At 38.7% G+C, this 15051-nt stretch overlaps 1 protein-coding gene across 2 annotated transcripts; it reads left to right on the forward strand.

The window, feature by feature from the left end:
• Window positions 1-211: 211 nt before the first annotated feature.
• Window positions 212-14626, forward strand: ptena (phosphatase and tensin homolog A). Of its 2 annotated transcripts, XM_081347284.1 has the most exons (10): window positions 214-991; window positions 4554-4638; window positions 4793-4837; window positions 4932-4975; window positions 6281-6519; window positions 6677-6818; window positions 7560-7628; window positions 10562-10728; window positions 11120-11443; window positions 13657-14626. In XM_081347284.1, exons 1-10 carry the CDS (start codon window positions 907-909, stop codon window positions 13840-13842), a joined length of 1386 nt encoding a protein of 461 aa, XP_081203410.1. In that variant the 5' UTR covers window positions 214-906; the 3' UTR covers window positions 13843-14626. The 2 variants fall into 2 exon arrangements, with proteins under 2 accessions (XP_081203411.1, XP_081203410.1); XM_081347285.1 differs by lacking the exon at window positions 7560-7628 and having other exon boundaries at window positions 212-991.
• The last annotated feature ends 425 nt before the right edge of the window (window positions 14627-15051 follow it).

Below are 15051 nucleotides of genomic sequence, written 5' to 3' on the forward strand. Positions count from 1 at the left end.
CTTCAACGTGAATGTCGCTTTATCACCATCGCGATTTAGAAATCATCTAATTTCCCTTCCACACAGCGTGTTATACATGTTTAATTTTTTCCTTGGCTGCTATTTTTTAAAACGACAGTTCGGGTCGCTTTTTTAAAACACTAAACGGCACGCGTCCGCGCACTATTTCTGCTCGTGGCGGTAAGATATGTTTTTTTTTCTCTGGGTAAACGTGCCGGATCTACGTTCTTTTTTCCTCCGTGGGAAGCCATGATGGCAGTTTGAGAGTGGAGCTGCGGAGCGCCCTGAGGAGAGATGAGTCCCACCGATAAACCGCACATCTTCACGCTTCTCCAACGGCTACCGTCGCATATCTAACACACACTTCAGGTGGAGACTGTCAGTTGTCATTTTTCACGGAACCAACTTGGCCATCCAGCGACGACGATGATCATTCGTTAGGAGGGTTTTGGGGAGGGGGGGTTTAGCTGTGGTGGCTAGCGGGCGATGCTAGTCGGGAAAGGCTCGCCTGTGTGTTTTCTTCTTCGCGCGGAGATGGAGAGGATTCGCTCCTCTCTTTGGACCTGATCACGGCGCGTGCGCCGGACACACAGACTTCTGATTTATTGTTGTTGTTATTATATCGGATGCGTTCCGGCTTGACCGGGCCGCGGGATCGGAGGACCTTTTCAGCAGCTCGGAGGACTGAGCGATCGGGACCGGGAGAGTCGGGCCTGCTGCGCCGGATCGGATAGAGGCCCGCCTGCGAGAAGCTCTAATCCGGCCCGCTGCGCGAGACCCACGGAGACAGCCCGCGCGCACATATACACAGTCAGGGGTGAGAGAGGCACAGAACCATCCCAAACAAACATAATCCCCTTTCTAACAATAAACCGGAATAAAACTGAAGTGTTTTGAACTGCTGTCATGGCAATGACTGCTAAAATTAAAGAAATAGTCAGTCGGAATAAGCGGAGGTACCAGGAGGATGGGTTCGATTTGGATCTAACCTGTATCCTTACTCATATTTACTGTGTCTAAACTACTTTTTGAATTATTTTTCTTTACATTTTGTGTTGTGTGTGTTTATGTCTTGTTAACGTCAAGTTTTAGTGAGAATGATAGGTATGCTTTCTCAACACGGCTTCCTTTTTTTAACGTCTTTTTATATGTAAGGCAAATCCTTGTAAAAATGCTTGTCATGACGCTCTTGCTGTTTTAATCATGAACTATTGTTTTAACCTCTCCTGTAGGATACCCACAGTCAGATCTCTGGTTTGACAGCTACATGGATGTAATGGCACAGTCTCTTTCCAGACCGCCAATATTACATGCATTATTATAGGATGCTCTATTATTTCGTTTTATAGCAGTGTGTGTTCTGCAGTTTGACAGCTCATATATGTGCTTGGCACAACAATGACAACAGTTTGCTGAAGAGATTGCACAAATCAGTGTGTATTGACAAATCTGTGATTTCTTCTACTGGCTAATGACAGTACTATTGATCATGTAAAGACATGAGAGGTCTATTCAGTGAGCATAATGCAGTGTGTTCTAACCTTGCTATTCTTGAATCAATTGATTGCCAAACACACTTGTGGAGAGAAGTTTGGTTTCCTGGGACACCCTGTGACTCCATGGAAGTTCCGACTTGGTCCATTTTACAAGAAAATATCAAACATCTTTAGCCTGTCAAAAAGGTAATTACTTGATCATATGGTAAGGTCAGCATGTAACGCTTCGTCATCAGGTTCAAATGCTCTGGGCAATGATAAACGACAGTCATGATTCTGATGTCTGCAACATTTTGTTTATTGTATCTAATAGTGGGATTAGATTTCTAGACCCATGTCTAGAAAGCACTTTAGCCAGTGGCTGATGTATATCAATGAGATGTTTTATCAATGTGCTAACTTTAGATAAAATTCATTAACGTTGAAAACAAATCTATTATCAATTGACAAAACTGTCAGTTCAATTAGGAACTGATAAAACTGGACTGACTCAATTTCCAGATACCTAAATGTTAGCCTATATATGAATCCACATCAAAATAGAAGTAATATTTTATTTTCCAACAAGTAAAAACAGAAGGTGGAAATTCCCTTTTGGTTGTGAACTCATGACTGTTAAAGGAATTATGATAGATCTCCATTTGCTTTTAGCATTTAGAGACCTCTTCCTCATTTTCATCTGGCTGATATCAGGCGGCCTTTTGTTTTAACTTTGGCCCCTGTTGGTGCAGGAGAATTAAAGTAAAGTGCGTGAGTTCTTCCTAACTTTCACGATCTGCGGAGGAAAGGTCTGGTTTTTGCATCTCTGGTTCTGCCTTGTGTAGTTTTTGCACCAGCGAGCGGTTGGAGTTTACAGCCGCTAAGCCTCGTAGATTTGAGGAAGTGCGGCAGGTCAGGTGTTTGACAGTAAATGGCCTGCTGTCGTTTTGGAATGGAAGTATAAAGAGTAGCCTATCTATCAGATCCATAAATGAGGTTGAATCTTTTTAGTGTTTTCTAAATAATCAAGATCCCGAGCTTGTCATTATTAAACTCAGTGATGCTCTTGGTTGTCCAGCATTTCCTTTTCATTGCTGCAGTAATCTCACCTCTGATTCTAAAAAGCTACACCACTGGAGTACTGAGCATGCTGGGAAAGGTCAAATGTCATTCAAGCTGTCTGAGCTGCAGAGTTTAACGCTTTAGTCTGCTCATCAGAGACATTAAATTAGTGTATTCTCTGTTGCTGTTTTGAACAGCCTCACTTCATTTGTTTTTGATTGTTTTCTGAGATTTTTTTAAGTCTATGTGTGTGTGGTTGAAGTGTCATGTCAGAATTCTCGCATGCTGCTATGTTCAGAAGGGGTGGAGGGTGTTTTATCATTCTGGGTGGAAATGGTTTACATGTCAAAACCACTAGCTCTAGCAGTGTGCCTTGTGTACTTGGCTGACATTGAGATATTGCTTAGCAGCTGATGAGGGAGAGGGATGCAATGCAGATACCTTGTTCTTCTGCCTGTGGTCTGCTACGCATAATACTTTTACACGTGATGAACATGCCTGGCTTGATAGATATTTCATTCACATTGATATTCCATCTTTTTTTTTCATAAGATGTGCATTTTCCAAAGTACATGCCCCTGACTAATGACCCTGACCTGATTAATGAAGGTGGTGTAGATTTCATGTGCTTGTGTTGGTTGATATTGGATGTTTGGTCATTTTAAATGATTGATGGTATAAATTAAATACATTTTTAGTATCAGCTATTGATCTGTTATTGTCCATAACATTAAAATAAAAATCGGATAACCTGTGCATACTTTCTGAGAGCCCTGATCATTTTGCTCAGTGACGTGTGGATTCTGCATTTTTCAGAAGTGTTGTCAAGGCTTGTGAAACATGGGCATCTGCTGTAGTTAGCATTGACACAGAATCCGGTTGTTTGCAAGAAGTTTGATTTTTTTATTTTGTTTTCAGAGGGGCTTAAATTGTGTCACAACTTTGCTTTGAGAGTCCTTGAAAATGCTTTGCTCACTATCTGCCTTATTCTGAAGTGTGATTACCTTAAAAACATGACGTTTTCCCTTCCACGTACCACACAGTGCAAATTCACCCGCCTTTCTATTTCTTTTTTCCAGTCTATTGTGGTTGGTCCAGTCTGTATGGGTTCTGAACACCAGCTATTTTAGTGCTTTAGATTGATTTAACATTAGTTATGATAAATGAGTCGCCAACCGTTTTAAAGGAATTGGGCTAAAAATAAGCATGACTCATCCAATTATAAAGCTTCTGGCTTTTTATTCTGACAGTGTACGACAGGAAACGAGCAGAACAGAGAAGCCCTGCTTCTTTCCCTCTTTCTCCACCGTGTTGTGGTTGAGGTGTGAACCTCCCCCAGAGTCTGCACACATCATGGGAGCGAGAGCATACAGTAGAAATGCCTGCAGATGCACAGTGAGCAAGGGAAGTGAGAAACGAAAGAATGGATATGAATGAGGCTTTGTAAGGAGACTGCATTGTCTTTCCGTGTCAAAAAATAGCTGCATGATTAAGTATCAAAGTTCTATTTGAGTGTAGGCTGCTTGGTGACCTTTGACCTGGTTGTTGTAGGTCAGGATTGTGAAGCTGTTTGACCTGCTTTGCGTTGGTGGAAAGTGCAGACACTCCTGTGCCTACGGTCTGTCACTTTGCTAAAAGGTCAACTTCTAATGATGATAGTGAGAGTGTGACATTTACATTTTACAGACAGCTGAGCTTTTGCATCACAGGTTTTGCCTTTGTTTTCTCCTTAGTTGATTTTGAAGTCTTTGGTAAGGTTCAGGCCATGGGAACAATTGACCGACTGCATGATTACAGCAATTTTACCAGACATGGAATGACACACTCTGGGGAATCTCTGTCCAAATAAGCAATATTGTTGCTTGTTTATGTTGCTGCATGTATGTATTGACATTTTTAATGTTCATGTTGTTTTGCTTGTGGTCACTTGTAGATGAGTTATTCTTTGTTAACTTTAGACTTGTGAAGTGGTGTGCAGTCCGCACATTTCTTCATTTTCCTTAACAAGCATATCAGATATTTATCCCAACATTATCGCCATGGGCTTTCCTGCCGAAAGGTTAGAGGGGGTCTATAGGAATAACATAGATGACGTCGTCCGGTAAGTCCAGTTGGAGTTACCTAAAAAGCTTTCTTTTTTTCTCTTTGTATCTCGTCTTCCTTTATATTTGACAAATCAAGTGTTTTTGTAAGTTAGAATTAAACATTGACAGAGTGACATTTCAATTCTTATATGGTGTTGTTTTTCCTTCCAGATTTCTTGATTCGAAACATAAGAACCATTATAAAATCTATAACCTGTAAGTATTTTAGTTATATTTGAAAAAGTTACAGATAAGTGTTTATTGTAAGAAAATTGGATTCTCAGAGCTGCTCTTTTGCTTTTCTTACCAGATGTGCTGAACGACACTACGATGCATCCAAATTCAACTGTAGGGGTGAGTACATCCATTTTGCAATAATAAAATGTTTAAATGGCACTTGTAGGGTTTTTTCATGTGTAAATTTTGTGATGACATGAGTACTTTCCCACAATACCTCTTTTTTTACACCTAAATGGAAGACATGCGCTCTTTCCTATCAGCCGACATGAAGTGACCGAGTTTGATTTTAAGGCTAGAATACACTACTCAACTTTTGCTCAGATCTGAAGTCTGGAGGGAGTCATAGTTGTGGAAACCGCAGTCATATATGATGTGCACAACTTTTTTAGATTCAGATTATAATACAGAATGTCAAAAAAACAATTGCTTTGTTCTTAAATTCACAGTTAAACAGCAGTCATCACACATTATATGAAGTGATTTGAGTGTCCACTACAATTGAGATTGGTTTACAATTGGTTTGTTATTAGCGGGAAGTCATTAGGCAGCTTTGGCTGCTAGTTATGATAGTTTTGCGGGCTGTGCGGATCACATGCAGTGACCTGTGACAAGCAAGCCAACACTTGACGGCCTTTTTTTAACCTGATATCTGTTTTAAAAATATCGATTTATTTTTTTTACGATTCTCATTTTTATAAACCGAAATAGGACATGCAAACACTTGATCGGTGTGCATGTGCAATGACGTAGAAAAAGCATAATGTGATGTATGACGTGCGAACAAACTGTTCTTCCTGTTGAATAAAGTATCATATAAATGAGTGTCCAATCATTCTAAAATTCTCCTTTCACTCCGTGTCGGTGAAGTGGAGCAGGACAACGTCCCACCAGTCCTTGTTCTTTCGGATTCTCACCCTCAGGCGACGGGTGCTTGGACGGGCATTTTTACTGTGTGATAAATATAAGCAGCACGACACAACGGTTTATATGTTCATTGTCTCCGAATTATGACCAGAAATTGATAAATATTAAGTCTGCTGTTTAATACAAATAAAGAACCAATGTAGGAGAATGGTTATAATGCGCAAAGAGTGAGAAACTCTGTATATTTGTGCAGTGTGCGCATGTCAAAAAATCAATTTCGGTTTTGAACCTTGTGACATATAAACGCGCGTATCAACCCGATCACGTGTAGCGTTCATGTAAACACTACATTCAGATTCATCAGTCGGAATGAATTCATGGTGTCATCAACACTCAACAATGTCCCTGCCCCTTTTTTCTGGTTTCTGCATCAACTCTGAGCACTTTTCATATTCTTTATCCTGGCTGAAGCACTTTTATTTCAATGAATGTTACAAAAGGAACATTCAAGGAATATAAAGTTGATTCTAGAACCTTAAATCTTTTTGTCTTCAGTGGCACAATATCCCTTCGAGGACCACAACCCGCCACAGTTGGAGTTAATTAAGCCCTTCTGCGAGGATCTCGACCAGTGGCTGTCCGAGGACGAGAACCACGTGGCGGCCATCCACTGCAAGGCAGGCAAAGGTCGCACGGGGGTCATGATATGCGCCTACCTGTTGCATCGCAGAAAGTTCTCAGAGGCACAAGAGGCACTGGACTTTTATGGGGAAGTCAGGACCAGGGATAAAAAGGTACAACACGCTTTACTCATGCATTCTATTTTCAATCTGGAACTGCTGTTGCATCGACGATGAGTTCTCACAGCTAGTTTGCATTTCCGAGTTTTAACGGTTCACAAAAATGTTTTGTGTGGATGTTACTGAGCCTTTTCATCTTTTTCTTTTTCAGGGGGTGACCATTCCCAGTCAGCGCAGGTATGTGTATTACTACAGCTACCTGCTGAAGAACAAGCTGGACTATAAACCCGTTGCTCTCCTCTTCCATAAAATGGTTTTCCAGACTCTGCCCATGTTCAGTGGTGGCACCTGCAGTAAGTCTTACTCTCCTTTAACCTTTCTTGAACACGATGAAGCTTTTTTGAATGCTGTGATGTTTTGAAAGTGTTCGATGTAACTGACATGGTTATGCTGTCATGTGGGGTTGTGGTCACACTCACAAGGAGCTGCTGTTGTGTTTGTCATTTTAACCCTGTACCACATCTTTTGGTTCTGTCTTTAACAATCTAACACTCATGGGTACGTTTTCTTTCTCTGTTCCTGTTTTCTTTTCTTTAAAAATTTCCACTGAGAACTCTGTTTCGACATATCGGCTCCTGCCGCCCACCACAGTCTCACACATAATGACATCACACATTGTGCCCTCTGTCCTCCCCTCCCCCCCATCCGTACATAGTGTGCTAGTCCATGTTTTGTTCACGTTCGTGGACTTGTGCGCCACAGCCATGCTGAACGCCAGCCCGAACTGCACCCTACATCACTGCCATTTTTGGGAAGTTCTTCATGTTTTGAAATTGGAACTAAAAGTGCAGAGTCAGTCTCAGAACTCCCATGATTCAGAGGTAGATTCCAGAGTTCCAGACCTGTGTGTGTGTGTGTGTGTGTGTGTGTGTGTGTGTGTGTGTGTGTGTGTGTGTGTGTGTGTGTGTGTGTGTGTGTGTGTGTGTGTGTGTGTGTGTGTGTGTAGAGGTTGCTGTCATGCCAAGGCCAGTGCGGTGCTGAGCTCTTGGTCAGGCTGATGGTGGTGGTGTTTAACTTCCTTCTCTCTCTCTAAGGGGACAATACTGTTAGAAACAGGAGTGAGGTGAATCCCCAGGGCTTCAAGAAAGGCAGCTGGCACTGGGGTAAAACGGCATTACTTTACTACTACTGTTAATAGAAGCATCTTTAAATGTCAGACAGGCCCTGCCCTGTGCAGCATTCAGTACAGTTCAGTACAGCTTTTGTTGCTCTAGTTTCTTCCAGGCAGGAGCCTAAAACATGAAGTAGTGAGAAGTCATAAATATTTTATCTTCTCTAAAAACCCTTAGAGAAGTACTCTTTTCATCAAGAACAAAAAGCAGTAGCAATTTAACTATAATGATATAATTATAAATGAATCAAGTTGGGTAACAAAATGAATTTATTGTGCATTAGGTGGGTGGTATGACCTAAATTTCATATCATGGTACGAGTGATTTTATTTTGCAGTAAACTATTAAAGGAGAACTCCGGTCAATTTTAACATTGAGCTCATTTTATTGTACATTTGGAGTGCTGTCAATACAGAGAACAACTACAAAAATCGGTGTTGCCTACACCGAGTTATTCTATTTTTAAAATTTGCAAAAAACAGGATGTAAACAGGTATTTGCGCTGGCTTAAATAACATCGTTTTTATACATATCTTTCACATCTACTGCAGTCAGATCCACTCGTGTTCACTCAGAAGGAATCACTCACATTTTCTGTGCACTTGTAATGACACATCAAGGATGTTAAGAGGCTAAAAGCAGGTTTAGTACTTGCCCCATTGAAGTCAACAGGGTGCAAATTTTAAAAATAGAATAACTCGGTGTAGGCAACACCGATTTTTGTCGTTGTTCTCTGTATTGACAGCACTCCAAATGTACAAAAAAATGAGCTCAATGTTAAAATTGACCGGAGTTCTCCTTTAAGTACTACTGGTGAATTAAATGCTTTAAAAGAATCAAATGTATTATAGTACTAAAAAGTTTTAAATGTACTAATATTTAATATTATTATGATTTTATTATTATTTTTATAGTGTTATACATTTACTTCTATTTAGATATATTATATACTGTAACTTCTGGACTTATATGCACTTAAAATTTATATGCACCCCTTGATAAGTTGAGAAACATCCTTTTTGCATGTAAATAACAAAAAGTTCTGTTAACGGATATATATATATCTTATGCAGGTATATATATATCCGTTAACAGAACTTTTTGTTATTTACATGCAAAAAGGATGTTTCTCAGATATATATACACACACATTTATATATATATATATATGTATGTATATGTGTGTGTGTGTACACCCACACACTACTGTTCAAAAGTTTGGGGTCGGTACAATTTAAGTTTTTGAAAAAAGTCTCTTATGTTTATCAGTTTGACTGCATTTATTTAATCAGAAATAGTTAAAACACTAATATTGTGAAACATTATTCAGCGATGTGATTTTTCCATATTTATAAGGATTTCTGTATTTTCCGACCTGAAATGTATGACCCACTTGATTTTTACCATTTAAAACAACTGTTTACTATTTTAATATATTTTGTAATGTAATTTATTTTGAAAAAAGTGTGCTGCTTAAAATTTGTGTGGAAACTATGATACTACGCCTGGGCAATATAGCCTAAAAATAATATCTTGTTGGATAAAGAAATAATCTGTATTTATGAAAAAAGAAAATGTTTTCACATCCTGCCTACAAACAATGTTCAAATTAAAGGCTATGAAAACAAATATAATTCATGTAACCATGAAGGCTGTACTATATATTATGTGCAAAAAAGTTTTAAATCACATTACATTCTAACATTGTAATAACAACATTACAATCTAAAAACAAAAATAATGCTTTTAAAAGCAGAAGTTAAATTTAAATCAGAAGTCAAAATAAAAATAAATAAAAACAAAAGCACAGGTAAGAGGATCACTCATTCAATCAGTAATTATATTAGCCTAGATTTAATTACCCCATTACAATAGTCACAGTTATACAAATACACTTACTTGTAGGTTTAAAATTCTACATGGCACATTTAATATCCAACAACAAATATTTTAGTCAGAATTATTGTGCTCTGGTGCTCGTCCGCTGAAGTTTAGTGGAGACTCGCTTACATAAGGCTCGTCCACTCCTGACATTAAAATAGATATATTTGCATGACTTTCTAACATTTACAGATAGAGAAAATACCTGTGAAATGTAAGTTATGCACTGAGGAAAACACCACATCTTAACTGTCAGAACATCTGATGGGGCAGGCAGTGTTAAACTATATGGGTTAACTATATCCTACCAGTAATTTTGAAGCCTTTAATGTAAAGCATGTCTCATGTTTAGGACAATTTGGATTATGCACTTTCCACGCAGCAGCTCACTCTGTGTCCTCTGCTATTTTTCAGGTGCGCTCAAACTACTGTATATCGATATAAAGGAAATTGCCTCAGTCTATATAGTTTATAAAAAAAATATATCAATATATCATTCAAACTTGATATACCGCTCAGCGCTATGTGATACTCTTTTTCTAGAATCTTGGAAGAGTTAAAGTAACGATGGTAACGATGTAGAAGTCTTTACTGCCACTTGATCAGTTCTTGCTGAATAAATATATGTAAACTTTTGAATGGTAGTGTTTGTGTATATATAGGAAAATATCTTATGGGCTGTCATACCGCACACCTAGTGTACTTGATTAAAAGAAGAACCTCCCTTTGTAACATGCTGACTGTGCTGGGTGCATGCAGGGGTTGGGCGGCTGGTTATTCTTGGATACTTATTTTCTCCCTTTGCATCAACCCTGTTCCTAATCACTGACATATCTTTGCTGATGATGTCAGAGCTGGGGGTGGAGTTATTTCACTCAATGTGGGCTCCTTGATAATTAACACTTTTCTTTTGTTCTCTTTTTCCTCGATACAATGTTTTTGCTTACCTTTTATTTATTTATTTATTCCCACCATTTGATCTCCTCTTTCTCCCTGTCTCCCTCCCTTTCTCACTCTCCGCATCTCTCTGTTCTATCAAACAGACCCTCAGTTCGTCGTGTATCAGTTGAAGGTAAAGATCCATACGTCAAATCCAGCTCACACACGGAGGGAAGAGAAGCACATGATCTTTGAGTTCCCTCAGCCTCTTCCGGTTTGTGGCGACATCAAAGTAGAATTCTTCCACAAACAGAGCAAGATGATGAAGAAGGTAAGATCTTGTTTAAACTTTGACCTGTGACCACCTCTCAAAACCATAATCTCTTTGGTACATCGCATCACAGGATCTTGACCTTGTTACCATGGCTGCAGAGAGACGTTGCCTTCTGGTGTTTTGTGGTTTTCCTATTGTTTTACGTTTTTGGTCTCTGCTTCAGTAGCTATGTGTGTTCTAAATGTTTTCTTCCTCAATTTCTCTTTTTTTCCCTCCCAACAGAGCATTACTGTCCTTTGCCTGTTTGCGTTTCTGTGCTCTATATAAATGTGTTTATAAGTGCATTTGTTGGAATGTGTATTTGTGCAGTGTTTGTAAACACTTGCTATTTATGGCCATCCAATGCCCAAATGTAAACCTTTGCTTGTGTGCTTGTGTGCGTGCGCAGGATAAAATGTTCCATTTCTGGATAAACACGTTCTTCATCCCGGGTCCCGAAGAAGCTGGGGAGAAAGTGGAGAATGGGTCGGTGGTCAACGATGTGGACAGCCTCTCCTCTCAGAGCCAGAGCTCTCCGGCAGAGAGGGAGAGAGAGAAAGAGAGAGTAGTTGCAGGAGGCGGACTTGAAAGAGAAAAGGGAGCAGAAAGGGGAGGAGAGCGAGCGGGTATAGCGGATGGAGATAAAGACTACTTGATTCTGACCTTAACGAAGAATGACTTGGATAAGGCCAATAAGGACAAAGCTAACCGATACTTCTCGCCCAACTTCAAGGTGAGGAAACGCTATTCAACGCTGGACATTTGCATAATTTCAAACATACCTGGTGGCTACAAGTTATAAAACTCAAAAAAAATTAAAAAAGAGCGATAGATGACAGCATTTCACCAGATTTTGAATGAGGACTATATTCAAATATTGTCAATTGCACACAGGATTGAGGATTTTAACCGAAATGTGTGTATGTATATATGTGTGTGTGTGTGTGTGTATATATATGAGGAGTACAGATGCAAAAGCCTCTAAGTGCCATCTGAAATTTTCTTCTAAAATTTTTATCAAGCTTGTATATTTAAGTTTAATAGGTATTAATAGGTAATTTTCATTGCCATTAAAGTGAAATAAGTGAACATAAACATATAAGCTTGATAAAAATTATCATTCTAGATGGAAATTTCAGATGGCACTGGGAGGCTTTTGCATCTGAAGTCTTCATATATATATGAAGACTTCACATACATACATACATACATACACACACACACACACACACACACACATATATACATATATATTATAGACAAAAAGGAGACAAAAAAATTTAATATTGAAGCAATATGAGACCGCTGCAATGTGGGGTTTTAAATGTTTAAATCACAATTCAAAATATTAATTTGTTTGACTAAGATAAGATTTTTATTGTCACTGTAGATGTACAATGAAACTCTGGTGGATCAACCTCCCCAGATGGCTATAGTGCAACTTTAGTCATTTAGTTTAAAATAATGTACACTTACAGTCATGTTTTATTTATCTTCTTGGGTTTAGGGTGTTGATCACATGACTGGCCAAATATTACTCTTTATCTCACTGTCTTATCTTTCGTTAAGTGAGTCATGGATGACTGCAAATTATATTCATATACATGCACACCCTACCATTCAAAAGTTTGGGGTCAGTAGAATTTTTATTGAGTAAGGACAAGTTAAATTGATCAAAAGTAACAGTTAAGACATTTCATGTTATTTCTATTTTGATTTAATGTTGAACATTTCTTTTCTTTATCAAAGACTCAAAAATGTATCACACAGAGCTCCACACTGTGCAACTTTTCTTTTCCTGCCCGTGAGACTAAATTTGTTAGTTTGTTAACTGACAAAAGCGGCCATTTCTTTAGCACATGAGAAACATCAAGTGGCAAACAAAAGTGGAACGAAACCATGCTACTCATTTGAGCTGCGGACCGCTTGTCAGCTTGGACCACCATTTGCGCAGCGTGAGCTCAGAACAGATATTTGCGGGCCAGTCTTTGACACTGTTACTACACCGGCTTGAAGGTGCACTGAGAAAGCATTTGAATTTGCTGCAGAATTAACAACATTGCAGCAAGATCTAGTGGGAAGCATTTCAGTTCAGCACAGAATTTACTCTTATAAACCACAGATATCAGATCAAACCGCTGGCGTGGAAACCAGGAGAAACGTTGTACCATAAACGAACAAGTTATAGAAGGCTTTTCAGTCCACAAATCACCAACATTCACCATGGATTTAATGTAGTAACGCTAACTGTAACTGATATTGTGGCAGAAACAAAACTTCTTCGAATTGCATAGAAAGCAAGTAAAGAGTGCTCCTTTAAAATCACTGAAGCTGTCAGTTCAGTAAGATACTATAGAAGAACAATGGTACATTTAATAAGAGAAGATTATTAAAAATGTTCCTTTTATAAACAACCTACTTTTTAAAAGTTAATTTTATCAGCAACTCAAGCTCAGAGCTTTACTGTCCAATGTGCATTTCCAAGAAATAAACATGAAATATTATTAGTAACTGCACTTATTAATGCAAAACAATAGTCATATTTTATGATCAAATTGCTTTTATGATTAACAATCCCCCCTCCCCCTCTGAGCTACCAAATTAGGTGATCATGTGACACTGAAGACTGGAGTAATGATGCTGAAAATTCCATCACAGGAATAAAATACATTTTAAAATATATTTAAATAAAGAGGTTATTATTATAATTAATATTATTCATTTTACTGTACTTTTGATTCAATAAATACACCCTTGATGAACATATGAGCATTCTTTCAAGAACATCCAAAATTCTTACTGACACAAGCTTTTGAATGGTAGTGTACATAAAAAGAAAATAAGTTGAATTATACATTTAGAATTGATTTTATTTTTCTTGTGTACTCCCGATGACTCTTATTTATTGTACCCTGTCTTTTGTCTCTCTCTTTCTCTCTCTGTCAGGTGAAGTTGTACTTTACCAAGACAGTGGAGGAGCCCTCAAACTCAGAAGCGAGCACTTCAACTTCTGTCACTCCGGATGTGAGTGATAATGAACCAGATCACTACCGGTATTCAGACACCACTGATTCCGACCCGGAAAACGAACCTTTTGATGAGGAACAGCACGCACAGATTACAAAAGTCTGAACACTTTTTGGCAACTGCACACACACACAAACACACACGCACGCACACACACAAATACATGCCGGACAAAAACAAGAAAAACCAACCAACACCAGTGAAATAAAAAAAAGGAGAAAACTTGAAAATAAACTGAAGAGAAAAAGGACCCTTCCTCCCCACCCCTCCAACAGCTCGAGGACAGTCGTGTCGGACGCCATTGATCATAACGAAGAAAATATCCTGACCAATATATTGTTTTACTTCATTTTGATTGATTTTGGTGTGTGGACAACGACACCGTTGCCTGAGGTGGGAGGGAAGGTCCTGTAGCTATTCTGTGTATATAAAATCCCTTTTTTGTGTCAAAGACAATAAAAATTTAGGCAATCAGGCGAGGAGAGGGGAGGGCAGAGGAGGAGAGGTAGAGCAGACCACACATCTCTCCTTCTCCCTGTCTTCACCCAGGCCAGTGCTGCAATCACCCTCTCCCCCTCTCCCTCGCTCTTCCCCTCCTTACTGTGAATGCTTCTCGTGCTGTCCGCAGGCGCTAAGACCTTTGACCCCTTCCTGCGCAGTGTGTGCTGGTGTACGTAGTCCTTCAGGCTGTTGTACAAAGGCTACGACGTGCCAGCATTCCTTTTTCCTAGTCTCACGACCCGTCCCGTCCCGTCCCACTCCCCTCCCCACCCCCACTGTGTATAACGATAAATTATGCAGAAAAACACGACATCCCATGTAATTGTCGTTTTTTTTCTTTATTTTTTCTTTTTTATCCTAAGATAATAAAAAAATATAATACATAAAAGCGCAGGGAACCAGTGTTTGCAATAATGTTAACACAACATTTAAAGGATAAATTGGTGTGCATGTCATTGGAGTCAGTGTCCATGTTTAATAAATGCTATATGATGTGTTTTTATTAAAACAGAAGTGTCAGAACTCTCTTAAACGGTCGTCTGAGATCAATTCACAAAGGTAAATTGGTTTTAAGACCTTAAGCTGTAATTGTTTGTTTTTTAAGCACTTTTAGTGAAACACAATATACAAGTACTATGTTTGCAAGTGTTTATTTATTTTTATTTATCAGTATTTTTAGTACATGCTCATTTCCCGTATTTTACATTTACATCTAATGCTCACTTAGTTCATTTTTTTTTAAAACACTAATCATTTAACAACACTTAAATTTAATCTTCAGCAAATCACAAAATGAATGTCTATTTACTTCAT

Source organism: Scardinius erythrophthalmus (genome assembly GCF_964197995.2).
Source record: "Scardinius erythrophthalmus genome assembly, chromosome: 19".
NCBI lineage: Eukaryota > Metazoa > Chordata > Actinopteri > Cypriniformes > Leuciscidae > Scardinius > Scardinius erythrophthalmus.